The 20,925-nt window shown below is 41.3% G+C and overlaps 1 protein-coding gene across 1 annotated transcript; it reads left to right on the top strand.

Moving 5' to 3' along the window:
• The first annotated feature begins 360 nt into the window (after positions 1-360).
• LOC125712129 (beta-arrestin-1) lies at positions 361-20,225 on the top strand. The gene is made up of 16 exons (XM_048981810.1): positions 361-944; positions 10,636-10,666; positions 11,190-11,250; positions 11,573-11,617; positions 11,889-12,085; positions 12,231-12,290; positions 13,707-13,774; positions 14,479-14,614; positions 15,357-15,441; positions 15,532-15,604; positions 15,931-16,068; positions 16,148-16,231; positions 16,340-16,363; positions 16,585-16,655; positions 17,033-17,084; positions 17,355-20,225. The coding sequence occupies exons 1-16, from the start codon at positions 925-927 to the stop codon at positions 17,464-17,466; spliced, it is 1,257 nt and encodes a 418-aa protein (XP_048837767.1). The 5' UTR covers positions 361-924; the 3' UTR covers positions 17,467-20,225.
• The last annotated feature ends 700 nt before the right edge of the window (positions 20,226-20,925 follow it).

Genomic DNA, 20,925 nt, shown 5'->3' with positions numbered 1-20,925 from the left:
TGTTTGCATCTGATGTCTTGATCTCAAGACACCAATGCTTGTGGTATGGCTCTCATCCTCAGCCCCCTGCCTTCTTGGTAGCCATGATAATTCTTGATGGTTTTGTGTATCTGGGAAATCGCAGTATGCTGATGAATTTGTAGTTGGCAGCTGTTCGTATGGTTTATAGGAGTGTCCTGAAGAAAGTTACGTGTCTCTTGCCTTTTGAAAAATGTCATTTGGAACGGATAATTCATGTATTACAATGAAAGCACTGGGTCAGTCCCAGTGAGGACTGTACTATAGAGATGTGATTTGAAATTGACATAGATGGGGTGCCCCCCCCCCATCCGTTTTCATCTCAGGCCATTAGGTTTTGAGATCAGCGAAGCCTGGACTGTTTGTTTCTGTGAGGGTGACAGTTTCATATTCATTTAGACACACAGACACACGTGCCAGATTCAATCAGTGAGTAAGCAAGGGAGACAGCAAGGAAATGAGGGAGTGACGAGGAAGAGAGAGAGAGAGGGAGAGAGAGGGAGAGAGAAAGAGAGGGAGAGAGAGAGAGAAAGCCTGCCATAGAGACAGGCAGATCGCTGGAGCAGCACTGTGATTCCTGTAGACGGAGATCTCTGGCTTCTATCATCTCAGGATTCCTGATCTCCTATCCAGAGCTTGCTTTACACAAACAGATTTACTGAGCGGTTTCTTCTTGGAGTCAGAGGAGCGAGCCGTTGCCAATCAGCCTGTTCAGCACATCTGTGAGAAATGCCTTTTTAATTCGTCCGGACGGGTCAGAAGGCAGGCAGGGAGGCAGTCTGACACGACGGCCCCCCCGCCACACACGACACTTTCACAACCCGGCTGGCTTTGAGAGGGAACGCTCCCTTCGCTTGTCCCTCGCCACCTCCTCTCAGCTGCGCCCAGATCTGCACCGGCATCGCCATGGGTGACAAAGGCACGAGGTGGGTCAGCTTTTTCATCCAGACATTCAGCGATTTATGGTACGGCAGGATCTGACACACTGACCGTCGTTTCTGTCCGCTGGCTGTGTTCTGATAGGCTGTATTCCTTTGTTGATACTGGGTCTTGTCCTGCGCGATTTCTCATGTCTCAACATGAACTGATGCATCCACTCTGAATATGCTGTTCAAACCAGCAAATATCAGCCTTCTCTCATCTCTTAGTCTCCAACATCTCAGCTGTCTTCAGCAGAAAAGGATTTGTGTGGTGTTGTCGAGACAGGGGGACTCAGGAATTCTTCACTCTTGGTTGTTTCATTCACAGTTAGTGGTCTGTGTGCTGGTTTATATATATCTACACGCTGGGCAAGGTATGAAGCTGTATCCGTTCGCATTTTACAAACGGCAAGGCTTGTGTAATGTATATCTTCAGGTTTCAGCCCTTGAAAGCGTGTTTCACCATGCGAGGAATGGTCAGGGTCCCCCGGGCACATGCAGAGATTGTGTGAGATTCACACTGCCCTTGTCACTGTACTTTTTCAAAATGTACATGGAAGACTTTCCACAACATATAAATATGTACATATATTTACTCAATTGACGCTCATGTCAAACTGTAGTTTACGCTATAGTAATTTCCAATTCCAGGAGTATTTACTGGATTGTGCAGCTGTATGTTAACCACAGCCCTTAGGATTATCTACTAAATACCTTTTCCAGCTGTGTCCTTCTAGGCCTTAGAATTATTCTAGAAATATAGAAGACAGTTGCTTTATCTAAGCAACCTGAGGAAGGAGGCACTGGAGAACGTGGTGATATCCCTTCGTAAATTACCATTGTTGTATTGAGGTTTCGCCGTTCCAGCGTGTTCTCCATCCTTCCCAATTTCCTGCTTTTTGGTATTAATCCAATCTGATTTTCAGCAAAAGGTCAACACACCCTTGAGGGGCAAGCAAATATAATTTAAGCATAATAATTTGATCAAATGTTACTCCAATATGTTTGTTTAATGTCATATTGGGGGATGCTTGTCTTTTTCAATTGTAAACTTCGTGACTAATCTTAGGCCTTGTAATTAATTTCGTAGTACAATTTTTGACAAAGGATTAAACCTGCCGATTAACTTTCTTATTGTTTTATTCTCACACTGATGCATATTGGGTTAGACACTACTGTTGTTATCTAGCACTCTGCATTGTGAGAGATTTCCAGATTTGTGACAGGTTTTTTTGTTGCTGTAATGCAGTGTATGTCATGGGAGTTGACATATGGCCCTGAGATAGCTTTCTATCTAAGTTTGCGTATGGTTTAGTCTCCCACAGGTTCCGAGTGATGGCCCATCTTAATGAGACACACCAGACATGATTAATGATCTGTTTACTGGGCCACTGAAAACCTGCTTGCTGGGAAGGAACCCCAGGATAAGACAGTGACTTAATATGATGACTGGTCATGTTTGATGGTAGAAGCTGTGCTTAACGTCGTGTGCGCTGCATGTCTCTGGACTGCGCTGCGTGTCTCTGGACTGCGCTGTGTCTCTGGACTGCGCTGTGTGTCTCTGGACTGCACTGCGTGTCTCTGGACTGCGCTGTGTCTCTGGACTGCGCTGTGTCTTTCTGGACTGCGCTGTGTCTTTCTGGACTGCACTGCGTGTCTCTGGACTGCGCTGCGTGTCTCTAGACTGCGCTGTGTCTTTCTGGACTGCGCTGTGTCTTTCTGGACTGCGCTGCGTGTCTCTGGACTGCGCTGCGTATCTCTAGACTGCGCTATGTCTTTCTGGACTGCGCTGTGTTTTTCTGGACTGCACTGCGTGTCTCTGGACTGCGCTGCATGTCTCTAGACTGCGCTGTGTCTTTCTGGACTGCGCTGTGTCTTTCTGGACTGCGCTGTGTCTTTCTAGACTGCGCTGTGTTTTTCTGGACTGCACTGCGTGTCTCTGGACTGCGCTGCGTGTCTCTAGACTGCGCTGTGTCTTTCTGGACTGCGCTGTGTTTTTCTGGGAGTCTCAGCACTGGCCCAGATGCTTGTAGTTTCCTCCCTGACCTCTAATTCACCATTCCAGATTCCCACGGTTGCCATCTCTCACATATCTGGCGTGACATTTAGACTCTCACGCAAGAAATATTACGCTAAATCTATATTATTACATTATAGACTTCAAATTAGCTGCATCAGAAGCGTTGGGGTAACTTGCAAACCCTATAGACTGTTTACAAGGTAGTGAAACTGTCAGATACATGTACAGTAAATGCGTGTGCAGACCTGCCTCGCAAATTGAAAATCTCACTCCAGCCAACCGACCAAATTTAGAAACCCTGGAACGTTATTTTAATTTTCAGATGAGTGACTTTGCTGTCTGGACTTGTGCATTCCTCCAAGTTAAACACGTCACGTCACATGATCCCAGACCCAGAGGTCCTCCAGGTCTGTGGTTTGGGGCCACCTACTCTCTGCTGCATCCTGCCTGGGCCTGGTAGAGCCACCTAAATGAGTGTTGTGGGACTTTCAATTAATTCTACTCCACAGCTTGGGACCACATGTGCACACCTGTGAATATGGAGATACCCTCCACAGAACAGGTGGCCTGCAAGTACAGCATATTCTTTAGCTCCAAGTCTCAGCCAAACTGAACAGAATGTGTAATCCAGATCAATCAAGATTGTATCCAGATGGAAAGGGCTCAGATTCTCACCAAATTTGGACAAGGGTGAGGGGATTACAAGATCACAAAGATACTGAGGCTAGAATTTGATCTGCCCTCCTGATGTCCCCATTGGTATCTCTTGGTGTTGTTACTACAAGTCCAGCTAACAATGGAGGAGATAATCGGAACATTTTGTCTATATCATACTATTCAGGCATTTAGGAATGAAGCATGGAGCTGCCGGATTCAACGGCGTCCCTGCAGAAGCGCTCTCCATCATGTTGTTTAAAAATTCATAGGTGCTCTGCAATGTTTAATCAGTCATGAGACTTCGAGGTTCTTGAAACCTTAAAGGCAGATGAGGGTATGCATTGGTATTCAGCGCACATTAATTCCAGCAAGAAGAATTACATTATCATATGTATTTCACAGGAGTTAAGACCTAATCGCAAGTGTTCGTGCAAAAGTAGGAAAAATATTGCAGTAAAGGTAAAAAAGATATAAACGGTGTAAGCTTCTCTCAGCAGCATAGAAGAGAAGGTAGTTTTCATGGTTATAAATATTTTATATATTGGAAACACACAAAACAAGAATCAGTATTAAAGTTCAAGAATGGCGGTCTGCCTTTATACGCAAATAATGGATTCTTTGTTACAATTATGCCATTTTAGTTGTAAATGTTGCCATTTGAGTTGACTTTTTTAAAATGGCACTAAACTTTAAGTTTACACAAGAATTGAAAAGCACATGTCCTGCATATCAACGTGTAGTTAAAACATCATGTCCACCCAGCATGCCGGCATGGGATAGGGGTTTGATGAAGATAGATAAATGTTTTTGGCTGTTTCTGTCCATTTAAAATTCGTCAGAAATTTTGCAGCTGGCATGGCCTCTGGTGATCGCTTTCATGTTCAACTGAACAGAAACATCCACTGTTCCACAAAATGTGTCCACAAGTTTGGACCTGAGAAGCTGAGAAACTGGAACTGACATGTGGCTCAAGTGACAGAATCTTATTTCTCAACAAACAGCGAGTGAAAATAGTTGGACTCACATGGGTGTCGGAGAGTGTCCAGTGTGTTTCACAAAGGGTCCCTTTCTTCCATTTCAGACATTCTGCAGACAGTTTTCAACCTGCATTGTAATCACTAACATGAGCATCTAATTGATGTGATGCAAGTTTGTAAAATGTATTGTTACTTCATATTGGACGTTTACAGTGTGCTGTTTACTGTGTGCAGATCAGATGCAGTGTTACTGGGATTCACATGGATCAGATACGTCATATATGCAGCCTTATGAAAAGCCCCCCCCCCGATATGCCTGAGGTACTCAGCAAGCTAAGGGCATCCAAGCCCTCAAACTCAATCAGTGAGACTTCAAAGAAGTCATAACATTTTTTTATCTTTTCTGACAATGTAGATTTGCACTGATTTCCTGTTCCAAGGTAAATATGAAATATGTAATCAAACTTAAAAAAGTCATTTTCAGCATGAATCCCTCAACCTTGCCAGCACTGACTATATTATTATTATTATTATTATTATTATTATTATTTTACACAATTCTTGGTACACTAATTTGCTTCTTAACTGTAAGCTGTTCTTCACAGTTCCTCTATGGAAACTAACTTTGTGATTACAGTCATTAACAAAATTGTATGTGTTCCTGCTGACTGCACTGGCATCTATGAATCAAAAGGCTTTTTCTTTTTACAATTCTACGGTATCAGTAATGAGCTGCGCAAAAAAGCCGCTCTGCTCTTCATGTTTAATTTGCTAAAGTATTCTCAATGTTATGATGCACTGGCATCCCGTCGAGGGGGTGATTCCCTGCTTTATGTCTTGTACTGCCCGGGATAAGCACCCTGTAACCCTTTACTGTTTAGCAGCGAAAAGATGGATGGATATAATCATTTGTGCAATGCTGCAGTATTACGAATAATGTGATGATGTAACTCTTTAATTTCACACTGCTGTCACAGAACCAGTCACGTTACAATAAACAACAGCGACCACTTCAGAAAACCCACGTCTCACGACTCCCTTGTGCTTGCTGGCGTGCGATAACAGGAAGAGTCATTGCTAGATATGTGGAGCAATTGGTCCTCGCTACACCAAACGGTCTCTCTTCTGAGTGGATTTTTAAGCTACACATTAGCTGAGGAACATGTGTGATGTAGCAGGGCTCCGTTGGACGTTTCAGAACCAAAACACGATTTCCCATCCCACGGAGGTACATAGTCATGCCACAAAGTGCTTAAGGTGACACAACTGGACTGTATAATGTCACATGGAATGTTATTTCAAAGACATTTCAATGGATGTCATGGGTTTGTTTTAGAACCATTGGGGACAGGGAGATCTCCTTCCGAGTTGGATCACCATGGTAACGGTTCTAAGGCCCCGTGCAGGTTTTTGTGCCTAAATGTGAGACCTGCATCAAAACTACAACCCTGAACATGACCACATTCAATCAAGAAATAATGCAGTTACACTATTTTAGTTTCCAGAAAAGTTCAATCAATACACTGACAAATGTTTCTATAAGGTGCTTAATTAATGTTGCCAATAAATGTTAGGTAATGTTGCCAACAGCAAGAGCCAATGATTTTTTTGATGTTAAATGTCAATAACCCTCTTTAGCTTTTTACAGTGGTGGGGGGGGCAAATTAATGGGTGACTGAAAAACCAATTACTCAGAAAGCAAAACAAAATATAAAAAATCAAAATGCATGGACAGGCTGTCAGGGAAGTAAATCTGCTGATAGTAATCAGACCAGATTCATTCAATTTGTTCCATAACCTAAATGAGTTCTTAAATCACCTCTTTAATAGCAGGAACATACACTGTAGACATTGGAAAATGTGTAATAAAAATAAAGTCGGGGTGATGCAGTGATTTACGTTTGTTCATTTGCGATGCCTAAATATGAATGTGAGCATAATACTCGGAATATTCTGGATACTCTGAAGTATGATCTGTCTATCTATAGCTTGGCACACCTTCACACAGCTTTTTCTGACAGGGGTGGAATATGTAGGGCAAGCTGACCAATTTGTCAAGCTGACCAATCAGCACACTGGGCTCTTTGGGGGGGTGGGGCTTAAAGCTTTAACACAGCGTTTCCGTTAGTGAGGGTGAAGAAAGATATACAGCATGAGGAAAATAATCTGTTTTTGGAACATCGAAACATGTAAATCTGTTCTAGTAGGGGGGTCATAATAAAATTATGAACAGTGAAAATGATCGTAATAGGGCCCCTTTAATTATTTTCCAGTGCTTGAAGTGCACAGAGGGAACATCTTTCCAATGCTTTTACTCAGTATTAACATGCCAAGTGTAACAGTTCTGTAAAACCCATTTACACACAGCCTAACATACTCCACTGATGCATTTCATAATTTATTTATTTAGAAGACAGACGTCTTTAAAGGGGAGCATTCAGACTGCACCCTGATTTTAAAATCGTCGTTTCTTCACTAGATAGTTTTGGAGCTGAGGGGCAAATGGTCCAGGTCAGCTCGCTAGCAGCAGAGCCTGAAGGCCAACTGTGCAGATAAACATTACTGGCGTGTTATCAGTGTGTTACGCTTGTCAAAACTGGGACCGACAGCAAAAAGTGCTTTCCTGTGCATTCATGGTTTGTTTCTTGAACTGTATGGATATCGACGGTATCACTTAATAATCTGCTGTACCACATGCTTTTATTGTTAATAGTTGATTATTTTTAAATCTCTTTACACCGGCAAACATTTTTCTTGAGGCATGTTGAATGATGAGACTGTAACCATCTTTGTAACCAGAATCACCCAGATTTTGAACTGGTAAAATTTGTGTTCCAGATGCTTCTCCCTGTAAGTTGCATTTACAGTACATGAAAAGAGGAAATAATTAGGTTCTAACAAGTACATCTTAAAGTGAGAGATTCCTCCTATAGAATCATTTATTTGAGAGTCATGTTTTTTTGCATTCTTCATTTCTCCCTTAGATGTGCCATGACAGGTTTTGTTATTTCACACGTTATGGCCATGGGAAATGCATGCTGGGAGAAAGTCACATGACACGGAGGCTTTCAGTCATTTGAACATCTGCTGTTCGAATGACCCAGACAGACTCCCTCAGAGACATTATTACCCTGGGAAGGGATCAGGGAACATTCCAGTCAGCTGTTTGCATTTTCATTGACAGTATATATATTCACTAATTCTCCCTGTTTATGGTCGGACGTTTTTTTTTGTCGTCTTATGTTTATTCATTACTCCTTTTGCAAATTTAATTATCGTTCTCCACTTCTCAGTCCGAAGTGTTATGTATAAATTCTATGTATGTATTCAGTCAATCTGTGTGAAAACCTCTGTCAAGGTTTCCCAGCGATATTGGTTGCATCCACAGTGGCCGTTTGACAGTAAGTACAGTGTGGTGTTTGGGAAATCACCAAACTGGCTTTGTGTCATTCCTGTAACTGCAGACACGTTTCCCTAGACATTCAGCTTTCTGACCTGATCCGATAATCACATCCCATGTATGTGCAGGCTGTAGTGTATGAAGACAATGGCCCAATCTACGGGTATTAACTAGCGTATGAATAATCACAGTTTGAAGCTGCAGAACTGTCAATGGGTTTTAGTCAAAATAAGTAACAGTAAAAACTATGCTTTTATATATATCCTCTTCCTCGGTCCCTAAATTGCTTGCATAACCTGTCATTTGCATATCAAAGACACATTGTTGCTATAGTAATTAGTGCTGAAGTATTAAACTGGAAGTGCTCTCTTTGTTGCCATGCCAACCTTGTTTCAAAAGCTGGTTTCTTCACACAAAATCAATTTTTTTAAGGTTGTGTTAGTCCAGGTTGCCTCCAATCTGAAAAGATACCCATGAACGGAAAACAAACAATAAGAATTTTTCTTTATTAAACTGTTTAAAGATTAATTTTTGTATAACTGTCATACTGGAATCACTGTTATTGATTTTGTTACGGATGCTGTTGTTGATATTGATTGGTTCATATCAATACACTAAGGAAGGGGCTCCCACGATTTTGATGAGCATGGACGGGCATATGTTGTTATGTGTGTGACTAGTAAAACTTGCTGGGGGGGGGGAGTCACAATAAGGGCGGGGGTCAGAATAAATGACGTGACTTGAATGATCAACCCCTCCCCCAAACACCATGCATTTTGCCTGTTAACCCATTAATTCTACCCTTTGTCCTTTGAATGGTTCTAGAACTTCTAGAAACACAAAAGTACTTCGAGATCTCGTTAGAAGTTGTGTGAGATAACGCAAGAGGACTCATTATTTTTTTCCCCTCCTGTGTCCCCTCACAAAAAAATTATGTTTTTCAAATAGAGAGTCGAAAGACTGATCTTTATTTTTTATTAGTTCATGCATTGATCTATTCTGCAAAAATCTGAGACATTCAATGGGAACTGTTTTCCGTTTTTACCACGGTAAAAAACTGTGGAAAATGAATTCGGACTTCCTTGGGGAACATTTTACTGGCCGAGTATTAGTGCACGGAAGAACATTGATCAAGGCTGCATGATGCGCAGACAGTTTCTCTTTAATGGTCTGTCGTTAAAAATTCATTTCAGAGTGCATTTCGGCACAGCTAAGTCATCATGCCCACAATTATCTGTTGAAATAATAGATTATTAGCTCATGAGAGCCCTTGGCATTTTATGTCACAGTAAATAGCAGACATAGGGTACAGAATGATGCCTAAAAACATGTCAAATAAAATGTGATATCAGAACTGGATGACCCAGTTTACTAGGCATAAATGACTTTATACTAAGCTCAATGCTTATTTATAAGTAAAAACAAATACATCACAGATATAACCTATCATAACATTAATTGGTTCATATATTTATTTTCCCTTAGAACTGGATCTGAACATCACAGGATATCAGTTAATGTTTCAGAAAGTTCTGAGCTGTTTTACGTCCTTACATATCCTCATAAATGATCGATCTGGAGTGCTGACTATTACCAGATGTCTCTTGGGATCACAATACGCCTCATCAACATCTAATTGGTGTGCGCCTTTGTTTTCCTGGAGTATCATTTGCAGCGTCTGTGCCATAGCTCACCCAGATCAATATCAGAGGTCATACATGTTTAGCTGATCAGCAGGTCTTTCTGATATATTTATGTATGTGTGTGTGTGTGATAGAGAGAGAGATAAAGAGAGAGAGATAATGCTATTATTGAATTAACATTTTAGATGACATTTTGCATTTTGTTTCCAAATAAATTTGCTGAAAATGCTTAAATATTCTGATGCACGGTGCTGATATTTCCTACCTTACTGAAAAACAAACAGCATACATTTGCAGCTCTAACGTAAATGTTACACAAAGCGATGGAATTTGACAAGAAGGTGCTGGATGATGTGGTAATTATATATACTGTAGTGTGAATCTCTGATATCTAAAGACAAACTATAAACACCTGTGCTCTTGAGTCTGAAATATATGAATTTAAATAATTATTTTTTCCTTAGTATTCAATATGTATTTTCTGGTCATCATTAACATTTGTCTGGAAGATGGCCCTGCTCATTACAGGGTTGCCTTCACTGGAATCTGCTGGGGCATCGTATGACATTGGGGTCTAATTTATGATGGCATTAAGACCTGACTGATGGACGCGGAGGTCATTACCCAGTGACCCAAGTAGACTGGTCCTTTTAGTCGAAGACTATAAAAGACCACCTGTCCTTTGTTGTGATAAAAACATCCGAAATATCAATGGCAAACCCCTGGATTAATTAAAAACTCATTTAAAACATGAAACAAATTCAGGTTCTGTAATTTATTTTGCCACTCAGATGGCAGGTCTAATGCAGTCAACACGTTGATGGATTCTACTGCGATTGCCTGCCTTCAGCAGCACCGATAACATACTTCCCCATCGGGTAGCTGAAATTCATGAAATCAGAATTGCATGTTTGCTATCAGTGGCATTTCCACCAATACTGGCTTCACTGTACTGGTATTTTAAATACTCAAGTAATTTATTCTCTTTGATGCTTTTCAGAGTGTTTAAGAAAGCAAGCCCCAATGGCAAAGTAAGTTTGTTTTGATTTTTTTCTGAAGAGCCATATCTGTGAAGTGGAAAATTGTGCCATTGCTTACTGGCTGTTGCTTACACAATTTTGTCCAAAGCAAAACAGATTTATATGGTAACACTATAGTTTATGGTCTGCTCATTAACTATTAGTAGACTGTTACTAAAATGCACCTCTGACACAGCGTTTCCCAATCCGGTCCTCGGGGAGCCGCAGACAGTCCACATTTTTGCCCCCTCCCAGCTTCCAGTAGGGAGCAAAAATGTGGGCTATCTGTGGGTCCCTGAGGACCGGATTGAGAAATGCTGCTCTAGGGGTATAATGGTGCAAAAAGCACCCTTTAATAGTTTGAGACTGTAAGCTGCAGCTAATAATAGTCCCACACTGGAATGAATGTATCTGTGCTTAACAAGGAAGCAGCAGTCTTGGGCTGCATGGGTCATCTCAGGTCACACTCAGGGCTCTCCTGACAAATGATCATTAATTATGCCAAAAGCCAATCAGCTTCCTTTTTTCCCCCTAGCTTACTGTGTACCTTGGGAAGCGGGACTTTGTTGACCAGGTTGACCTTGTTGAACCTGTTGGTAAGTCAATGCTTCACCTTCATTTGTAGCAGCATTGATTCTACTGGAGGTCTGCTTCTGAGGAAGAATGTCATTCAGTTCTGATCAATACACTGTTGATGTGAATTTCGTTTGTATAGATAATATTATATGACATTTGTAACTTTGGATATTAAAAATTGATTCATTACATAACACAGAGTTACATTCACCACAGCTCATGGCTTTTTGATGATTGTCCAAGCAAGTTCAAAGGGCTGTTAGTTCTTTGAACCTGATTTTATATGTCCCCAGACACATAAATATTTAAACCATATCTCACTTTCAATTCTGTGCCTTCCAGATGGTGTGGTTTTGATTGACCCGGAATACCTAAAGGAAAGAAAAGGTGAATTGATTCTGAGTTTCCCACATCCATGTGTGTCAAGCCTGCGTTTCAGACCTCTGCTATTGCTGTGTTATTGTGGAATGGGCTTCTGCCATCTTCAGAGCTTTCGGTTTTCAGTAATTTGTACTGCTTTCACAAAGCCTCCAGTTCTGATATTATTTTTTGATGTATTTGCCTACCCCGGCAATATAGCCTTACGGCCCAACGAGCTGAAGAAAAATATCTTGCCTCTGTTTTCTAATGCAACGGCATTTGTTCTCACATCTTCCAGTTTTTGTGACCCTGACGTGTGCCTTCCGCTATGGCCGGGAGGACCTGGATGTCCTGGGCTTGACGTTTAGAAAAGACCTCTTTGCCGCCAACATCCAAGCCTTTCCTCCAGTGCCAGATGGGGAAAAAACTTTAACTCGTCTTCAGGAGCGCCTTATGAAGAAGCTTGGGGAACATGCACACCCGTTCACTTTTGAGGTAACTAGGCTTTAATTTGTCATCGGCGATATACCCCATGGTCCACTGTGAAGAGTGTATCGGGGTGACTTTTGAGGAGGATTGGCGGCTGGTGCAGTTGTGCATTCCTAGTGCATATTTTTACACATTTACGTTTTTTCTACAGATTCCTCCCAACTTACCTTGCTCAGTCACCCTTCAACCAGGACCGGAAGATACGGGAAAGGTAACGAAAAGTGAACGTAATAAATTGACACATATTGCATGCTGAAAACAATGAATAAAAAAATAATCTTGGTGGTCCATTAAAACTCATTTCCTTCTGATCCTTGATGTTGACGGTAGTCACTGGCAGGAATGCCATTAGGCTGTATCGCATTCTAGTGGATATTTGGTAATGCTTTACATTAACTGCACCTTCATAATGCTTTTATAATGCATTTATAAAATGTTCAGTACACCTTCATAATGTATTCATTAAGTATTCATAAAACATTCATAAACGTCATGCATGTATACCTTACAATCCTAACATCCCTTAACAGCTGTAATATACATTAATAACTAACATTATATAATAATAATTAAAAAAAAAAAGTATAATTATGTAATGTTTGTTATGTATATTAAAGCTGTTATGGGATAGTAGGATGTTAAACTGTATTTGCATGCTTCTTATGAATGTTCTATGAATGCATTATGAATGTGAACTTAATGTAAAGCGTTACCGCCTATTTTTATGCATGAATCCATGCATGTGAATATCTGGTGCCTAATTCACATTTAGTGCAACTAGTGACAAATACAGATATTTTTCATTCATGTGAAGAGGTGAGAAGATATCATTTTTGAAATATCAAACTGAATTCTTCAAGGTTTATAACAACACATTATATAATAATGCAGCCTTGTGTAGTAATTGGACAGAATGTAACAAACTGAATGATGATTATAACAATGATGATGATGATAGGGTAATGTTGCAATGTAAAATTATAACGTAGTCTATAAATTTGTTGCATTTTATTATTACATAATGAAATGTTACATGGTGTGTGACGAGACATGTAATAACATGGCATTATGTGATGGAAATTTGTTACGGTTTGGCAAGTTATTACATGATGCGGCATTATTACATAATGCATTGTAACTAGGCAAATGCAGTCTTTGGATATATGAATAAATTGAAAATCCATAAATTCCAGTTCACATTTTAAGATTTGCTGATTTCCGCATGAAGCGATGGGCCGATGGTATGAATTATTGGAATGTGTGTGTTCATTCTGCTGCTCTACCTCAGGTTCCCTGCTTTACGACGGGTGATGGCTTTTCCTGATTTAGTCCAATATGTTGCATACACCTGCCTCTGAGTTTCCATAAATATTAGCATTTTTTCTTATCAAGTTTTCTTTGATAAATCTAGGATTTTTCATAAAATGTGGCTTGCGCACAGTTTGGGCGTGTCTTGTTTGTACACAATGATGATAAATGAGGCGCTACATTGTGTATGTACAATGTGTATGTACAATGTATTGTGAATTGTTGATTTGCGTTGAGCCTGAAACAGTGAAATGTCAAACTAAGGGTAATATGATGTCACCCATAAATTATATAAGGTGCCCTTTTATTATCTTTGAAGGCCTGTGGGGTTGACTTTGAAGTAAAAGCTTTCTGTGCAGAGAACGTTGAAGAAAAAATCCACAAAAGGTAGGTGTGCCATGTATGAAACTGGCTGCCATGAAGCAAACAAACAAGAAAACAAACAAGCAAAGGTAGAAATACAGACAGTGACTATTTACACTACAAGGGCAAGAGTCAGGGGATAAAAACAGGACTGTGGGAAGACCAAGGCAGAAGTTTGCCTTTGGTCATGTCAAAAATAACCTGTCACATGACCATGGCTCTGTCTGTAGCTGATGGTGTCCTTGAGAACCCACTGCAAGCCAGATAATACCATCATAAAACTGCAGTCATACTGTGACCTTTGGATAACAGTGTGTTACTCACTTCTAATCTGGGAAAGCTGTGCATGCCACCGCATATCAACTGCGTATGATGTGTCATAAACAAACTGCTGTCTTTGGACTGACTGTAAACCCCAACATGGTGTTTCAGCTTTGCATTCTCCACATTAAGGGCCGTTATGGCATTTTCTCTACCCATTCCTGACTGGCTTTAGAAACTCCAGACCTAATACCCAGTAGAAATTCCAAATAAGTAACCGTCCAGCCATTCCTGAAACACATCATATTCGGGATTTTATTTGGTTCCTGGGATACATATTCCATGGGTAGAAGGATGGGGCTATGGTTTCATGGAAGGTGGCAGCAGGACAGTTTGTAGCCAAAAACACAGGTGACAGGAAGTACCCTGCATGAGATGAGAGCGTAACGCACATGCATCTGCCACAGGAACTCCGTGCGTCTTGTCATCCGGAAGGTACAGTACGCTCCAGAGAAGCCAGGCCCTCAGCCCATGGCTGAGACCACTCGCCAGTTCCTGATGTCAGACAAGCCACTTCACCTGGAGGCCTCACTGGACAAAGAGGTGAAGGAGTGAGACACACCTCGAGCTGGGGAACATGCAGGGAGTCACAAATGGAGTCAGGTTTACAAACTAAGAAGGAATGCAGGTGTTTATTTCATTGTGGGGCAATTTTATGTGTTCAGCATACGGTAAATACGCAGTGTTTTCTTTGTAGATGTAAGGGCAGCCAATAGAAGAGATGGTTGAGGACGCAGTATATCCTTACTGAATGTCACCGCAGTGATTATTACCAGAATAAAAAAATGTAAAAAAACCAAAATGTAAACAAAAAATGTAACCATAATATATATTGTATTCTAACTATGTTTAGTGTGCTATTAAATGAAGTATTTAAAGTCTCCTGGTGATTGTAAATAATCCTTCTGTTCAGAGAAATCTCTTTCTGATAGTCACATTGCATTTGAATAGATTCATTGAGTGGTGGCATGGTGGTGCAGATGTTCGCACTGTTGCCTCACACTTCTGGGACCAGGGTTTGAGTTTCCACCATGGCTCCATGTGTGAAGGTCTTGCATGTTCACCCCATGACATGGGGAGATGTCTCCATGTTGTAGGGAGGTTTCTTCCGGGGTCCTCTGGTCTCTGGGTTGGTGTTGCATGCTGCCTCGCGCCTGTAGTTTCTAGGATAGACTCCAATCCCCCCCCTCCCTCCCCCATGACCCTGAGCAGCACAAGCAATTATGGAAAATGGATGGATAGATAGATGGATTGGATTGATCTGCTCTTTGTTCTCATCCTTCAGATTTACTACCACGGAGAGCCAATCAACGTGAATGTTCACGTCACCAACAACACGAATAAGACTGTGAAGAAGATGAAGATCTCAGGTTACCGACAGGCTCCACTTGACGTGTGACTCTGAGTGGTTGATGCGCGATGCTCTGCGGAAAGCTGATGTTCTGTGTCTGTCCACACAGTGCGTCAGTATGCTGACATATGCCTGTTTAACACTGCGCAGTACAAGTGCCCCGTGGCGACAGAAGAATCAGAGTAAGACATCTCCCGCTAAATTAACCGCTTTGGTGTTTGTGATGTATAACATTTTCAACAAGAGAATCGATTCTGTACAGCGCTGTATTCATTTAGAATTATTGGATTAGGATTTAGGGGTAACTCATTTGATATTTGACTTTAGATTGGAATAGTTTGAACGATGACCTTTTTTTAAAAAAAAATCCATGCAGCCTTTAATTAGATAAGGGGATGAAGAACAATTAAATCAGATTATGTAAGATTTCTAAGGCTTTAACAACAGATCTTATGGGTTATTTTTTTTTCAAGATCTGGTGGCAGACATGCTTTCCTTCTGCCCACAGTGACATGGTCGCTCCCAGCTCCACATTTTGCAAGGTGTTCACTCTCACACCCTTCTTAGCCAACAACCGAGAGAAACGTGGCTTGGCGCTGGATGGAAAACTGAAGCACGAGGACACGAATTTAGCCTCCAGCACCCTGTAAGCGAAGCCTAATGTGAGTGAAGCCGGTCCGTGGAGCGGCAGAGCAGCGAAACCTTATGATGTGGCTCTTCCGCAGGCTGAGAGAGGGGGCTAACAGGGAAATCCTGGGGATCATCGTGTCCTATAAAGTCAAAGTGAAGCTGGTTATTTCCCGGGGAGGGTGAGTGTTCTTCCCCCCTGGGATGAATTAAATGTTCTCCTGCATTTCAAAATCTGCATCGCTGAAGTCGGGACGTGAAACAATGTGTGTCATTTTCTGCTCTTTCAGGCTCCTGGGAGACCTTGCGTCGAGGTAATCTTCGTTTTGCCTACTGCTGATTATCTTTCCATTAATTCAGTTCAATTGATTGTGTATTTCTTGATGCAGAAATGGTGCTGAATAGGAACAAGTGAATATATTTTATACATTTATGGAGATCTGTTTTTATTTTGTCTTATGGGTAGTTATGAGTAGTTTTACGGTTGCGGTTCTTTAGGCTGAGAAACATATTCTTCTTTGTGTTTCCTTCTCAGCGACCTGGCGATTGAGCTTCCGTTTACATTAATGCATCCCAAACCTGTTGAAGGCTCCTCCTACCGAGATGGTATGCTTGGTACTTCAAAACAGAACCTGTTATGGTTCATGACTGTCACCCAATACAGCAGGGCCGTTCAAACCACAGTCCTCAAGGGCCACACACTGCTTCCTTTACCCGGGTGTGAAACCTCCATGCCAGTAATAATTACTCCAGTAATTATTAAACTAGCTACCTGGGAGAACTGAAAAAGAAGGGCCTGGATTTGGAGTCAATGGCCAGATTTCAAGAGTCCTGCTCTAGAAAAAAACCCGCCAGAGAATTTTTGTCCACAGCCATGGCTGAAAGTTGTCGACATGCATAAACTCATTTAGCTCAACACTGTTGCCTCCTGTTCGCTTTACCATTAACTCAAGGTTTTCTGCCTGTTTCTTTTTTTGCCTCAGCTACAGAAAAGGACGCACCGGTAGACACCAATCTGATCGAATTTGACACAAAGTAAGCCGACCTCTGTTCTCTCATCTCCTGCACACCATCTCTAGGAGCCTGCAGGTGCAGCCGTTCCAAAGCTGACATCCAGCCTCCTTGTTCACTACTGTTCATTCTTACCTCATGTAAATTTCAGATAATCATAACTTATGTCACGCATTAAAATACATGCACATACAAGTGGTAGAAAGATGACTGAATATATGTCCTTTCGGTTGCATGCTGAGGATTATTAACCGTAGGTCAGAGGCCAGTCGCTCAAACTCGTGTTTCCTATAGTGACGACGACATCGTTTTCGAGGACTTCGCGAGACAGCGCCTCATAGGAGCAAAGGAAGAGAAGGATGAGGAAGAGGATGGGGCCGACTCGCCGAAACTGAGTGACAGATAGGCACCGGGGCGTTTGTAGCCGTGCATCTTCATCGAGCGGAGGCCTGCGGGTTTAGCCTGGAAGCCTCTGACTTGTGCCTGTGCCGTAGTCTTGTTATTCTTCACTTTAGTCTTTTTCCATTTCCACGGGAACGTAGAGTTAAGGGCCTAAGCTGAGGCTGTGCATGAGGCTGAAAGTGGTGGTGTTAGATGGGGCTAGGTCACCCGGCGGGCTCTGCAAGGGAAGCGGCTGACAGAGGCAGAGAAAATTTGCCCTGTGACAGCTTCGGATACTTTGATTGGTCGATGGATTGAAGTTGTTCCTTCTAGGATGAAACAGTAACTATAATCGCACCCTAAGAGTTTAATTACCTGTGAGACTGTGAAAAGGTCCCAGAACTTTCTTCCACTTGCTGTTGCTTGTGATTTATGACAATAGCATTTCACCAAACTTAGCAGTGAGTAGTTTGTGGAAATTTTTTTAATGTTTGGGTGGATTTACTTAGACGCGTTAGCAACGTACCCTCAGAACAATGGCCTTAAATCATCACTCATTCGTAAATTATGGTTCCAATTTTTATAGGATACTTTCAACTAATATCATATTAACCTATTTATACCTATGGATATTGGTTACTAAATTCAAATGGGCAGTGAACCTTTATCTGTTTGAAAGAATATTTTTTAAATTAAAAAATATATATAATTTTGTAGCAGTCAGTGTTTACAGTTTATTGCCCATGTACATGTGTTGGTTTTGATGACACGCGTGTTCCACTGTCTTTTTTCGCACAAGATCTCAGGTGGGTCTGTCTGTAGGAATTAAAGACCCCAGGATGTTCTGACTGCGGGGCGAATGGGGAGGCACTGCGTTGATGGGTCTGATAGCAAGTACACGGAACCTCAAGAAGAGTGGATTTAAATGTCCCTGTTTTGCATGACACGTGTCAATGATGCTCTCTGCATGCACGACCGGCGAAATGCCCAAGGGGACACCGGAATGTCACACATGGCATGTGACCGGCTCCTGAAAATGGCATGAGTAGAACCGTGACACTGGCTGGAAGAGCCGCATGTCTCACGTATGTTTCATTTATTTTCCGTTACTGAATTCGCTGTTAAATGACACGTGACGTGGTGCCCAGTTTGTATGGCTGTGTGAGGCGCCTGCCCGCCCTGTTTTCTGACATTGCAGATGTACAGATTAGCTGTTCAGCTTCCTACTGAACCCCGTGACCTGTTTGACCCTGAGACAGAAAAAGCCATAAAGCCCGAATTACTGCTGCCTAGACCTCGGCAGGTGTCGTTTTCCATGTAGACCGGAAAAATTACAAAATTATACAGGCGATTTGAACAAATAACCAATGGAATTTGTCATAATCACCTTGAAGGTGCAATTTATGTTGACATCAATACTATATGGTAATTATATTTGACACAATTTCCTATTCTCTTCTCTTACTTTTACTACACCCTGCCCAGGTGGGCAAATCAAATTAATCTTTTACTGAAATAATGTTGATCATACCATTTAAGTCAGGCCCACTGTGAAACTATTTTACAGCTAATCATTACCTCTTTACTATACGTTTGGTTTGTTTTGAAACTAAAACATCTCATTTCTGAATATTTAACAGTAATTGAAATGTTTTCACGGAAGGCTTCACCATTCAAGAATAAAATGATTATATGTGTGTGCCTATTAACATGAAATGCAGCAATTAAATGTGAAGCACACTTGATTACCCCTGATGCTATTTTCATCTCTTTTATCTGACTAATTCTAGTGAATGATGTTAAAGTATAGAATTTGTGCTGAACATGCTGGTACTGACTTAGCTATGTCTGAAGAAGAAATATTATAGCATCTGTGCTGTAATTCTGAAGTAATCTGTATATTTAAGTTTTATTTTTAATTACTTTATATGCCAGATTTACGCAACATGTCTCACTCAAATCGGCAAGAAAACATATAATGTGTTGAGACTGACAAAACTGAATGTTTTTATCTTGTGTATCCAAATATTGCAGACTTTTCTGGATGTTTCTGTAGAGCTTCCGGTCAAGAGGGAGGCAGTCATTAGTACAAAGCCCCAACAAATAGTCCTGTCTCTGGCCACCACAGTAATTAAAAGTTTAGTCGATATAGTGAATCAATATCAATTTGTCCGTTGCTGCTGTTTCATTTTATAATCACTGGATGAAGAATTCAGGTTAAAGGGTGGCGAAAGAATTATTTTTCAGGGTTAGCTAAATATGTAGAGGGTCTTTGTCTTTCACGTTCAACGTCTCACCTGACATGGAGGCATGAGACCTTGGGCTGGATGCAAAGACTGCAACAGATTTCACACCCAATCTGAAGTGAGGGAGTCCAAGGCGCCCTCTAGTGGTGATCAAAACGCTGCTGTCCTCATAAGGACCACATTATATAACTACAATTTCTGGAAAATGACCTCTGTTAGTTCCGTTAGACACATTATCCAATTTGACACCCTTTGGGGTTTGAATCCAAATGATGGTGCAGAAGTCTGGGCACTTTTTGATTCAAGGAAAGTCAAGTGTGACCCAAAATTGGTTCCTTGTGTGTAAAACTTGCCTCTCGTTAACACTCCCTACCACCCCCCCCCCAAAAACCTTAGATTCTGGATATGTTGTATTTTGTGGCGAAAATATCCTATTTGTTCCTATGATTTCTGTATTTGTTGATGTAAAATGTTTAAAACAAAAACCTCTTTGTGCTTTTGTGAAGCGTGTAATAAAGCGATCTGGTTTCTGTGCGAATCTGCTCCACGCTGCTGCTTTGTGTCGATCACGCGTCATTCCTGAAGGACTGTAAGCTGGTTCAGAAAATAATGACATGAGTTGCAAACGGAATTAGCAAAACATAAAAGAAAACGCAACACAAAAACAACGAACGGTAACTCCCCTGCTTACCATTAACGAGTTAAAAAGGACCTATGGCGTCACATGCCCAGATTCACAAATGTGAAGGCAGTCATTAAGGCGAGCGTTTCAAACTACAGCTTATAATGACCACACTTATTTGCTCGGATCAGGGTACCCTTAGTGGCCAATTATGTTTGCCCACAAATATTGAAAGCTTGAGGCCTAATTGCAGCTGGACTGATTAAGAACTTTGTTGTTGATGTTTATTTGCATCTTGTGGGACCTGAAAGCCCTCACAGGTCATTTATTTGTACTCTCCAGCACCTCTCCTCTCATTAGATGTTAACAAGGGCTTCAGAGCAGGTCTAACTATCAGCAGCAGGACCTCCAGCTTCTCTGTCTCAACAGTAACCTTCTGGTCAGCGTGTACCTCCGACATGTTTATCAAAGTGCTGTTTTATTGGACTGCCAGTATGTTTAGTCTTTTCCCTTAGCCCTTGGTCATTAAAATCTCAGTATAAACTTTTCATAATTCCATAACTTGCTTTTTGTTTTTTTGCTAATTAATGGCTACAGGCATTCATGTAATATTGGC

This window comes from Brienomyrus brachyistius, chromosome 17, assembly GCF_023856365.1.
Source record: "Brienomyrus brachyistius isolate T26 chromosome 17, BBRACH_0.4, whole genome shotgun sequence".
In the NCBI taxonomy this organism is placed as follows: Eukaryota; Metazoa; Chordata; class Actinopteri; order Osteoglossiformes; family Mormyridae; genus Brienomyrus; species Brienomyrus brachyistius.
The sequence above is the reverse complement of the archived record's forward strand: the minus strand, read 5'-3'. Positions and strand labels throughout refer to the sequence as shown.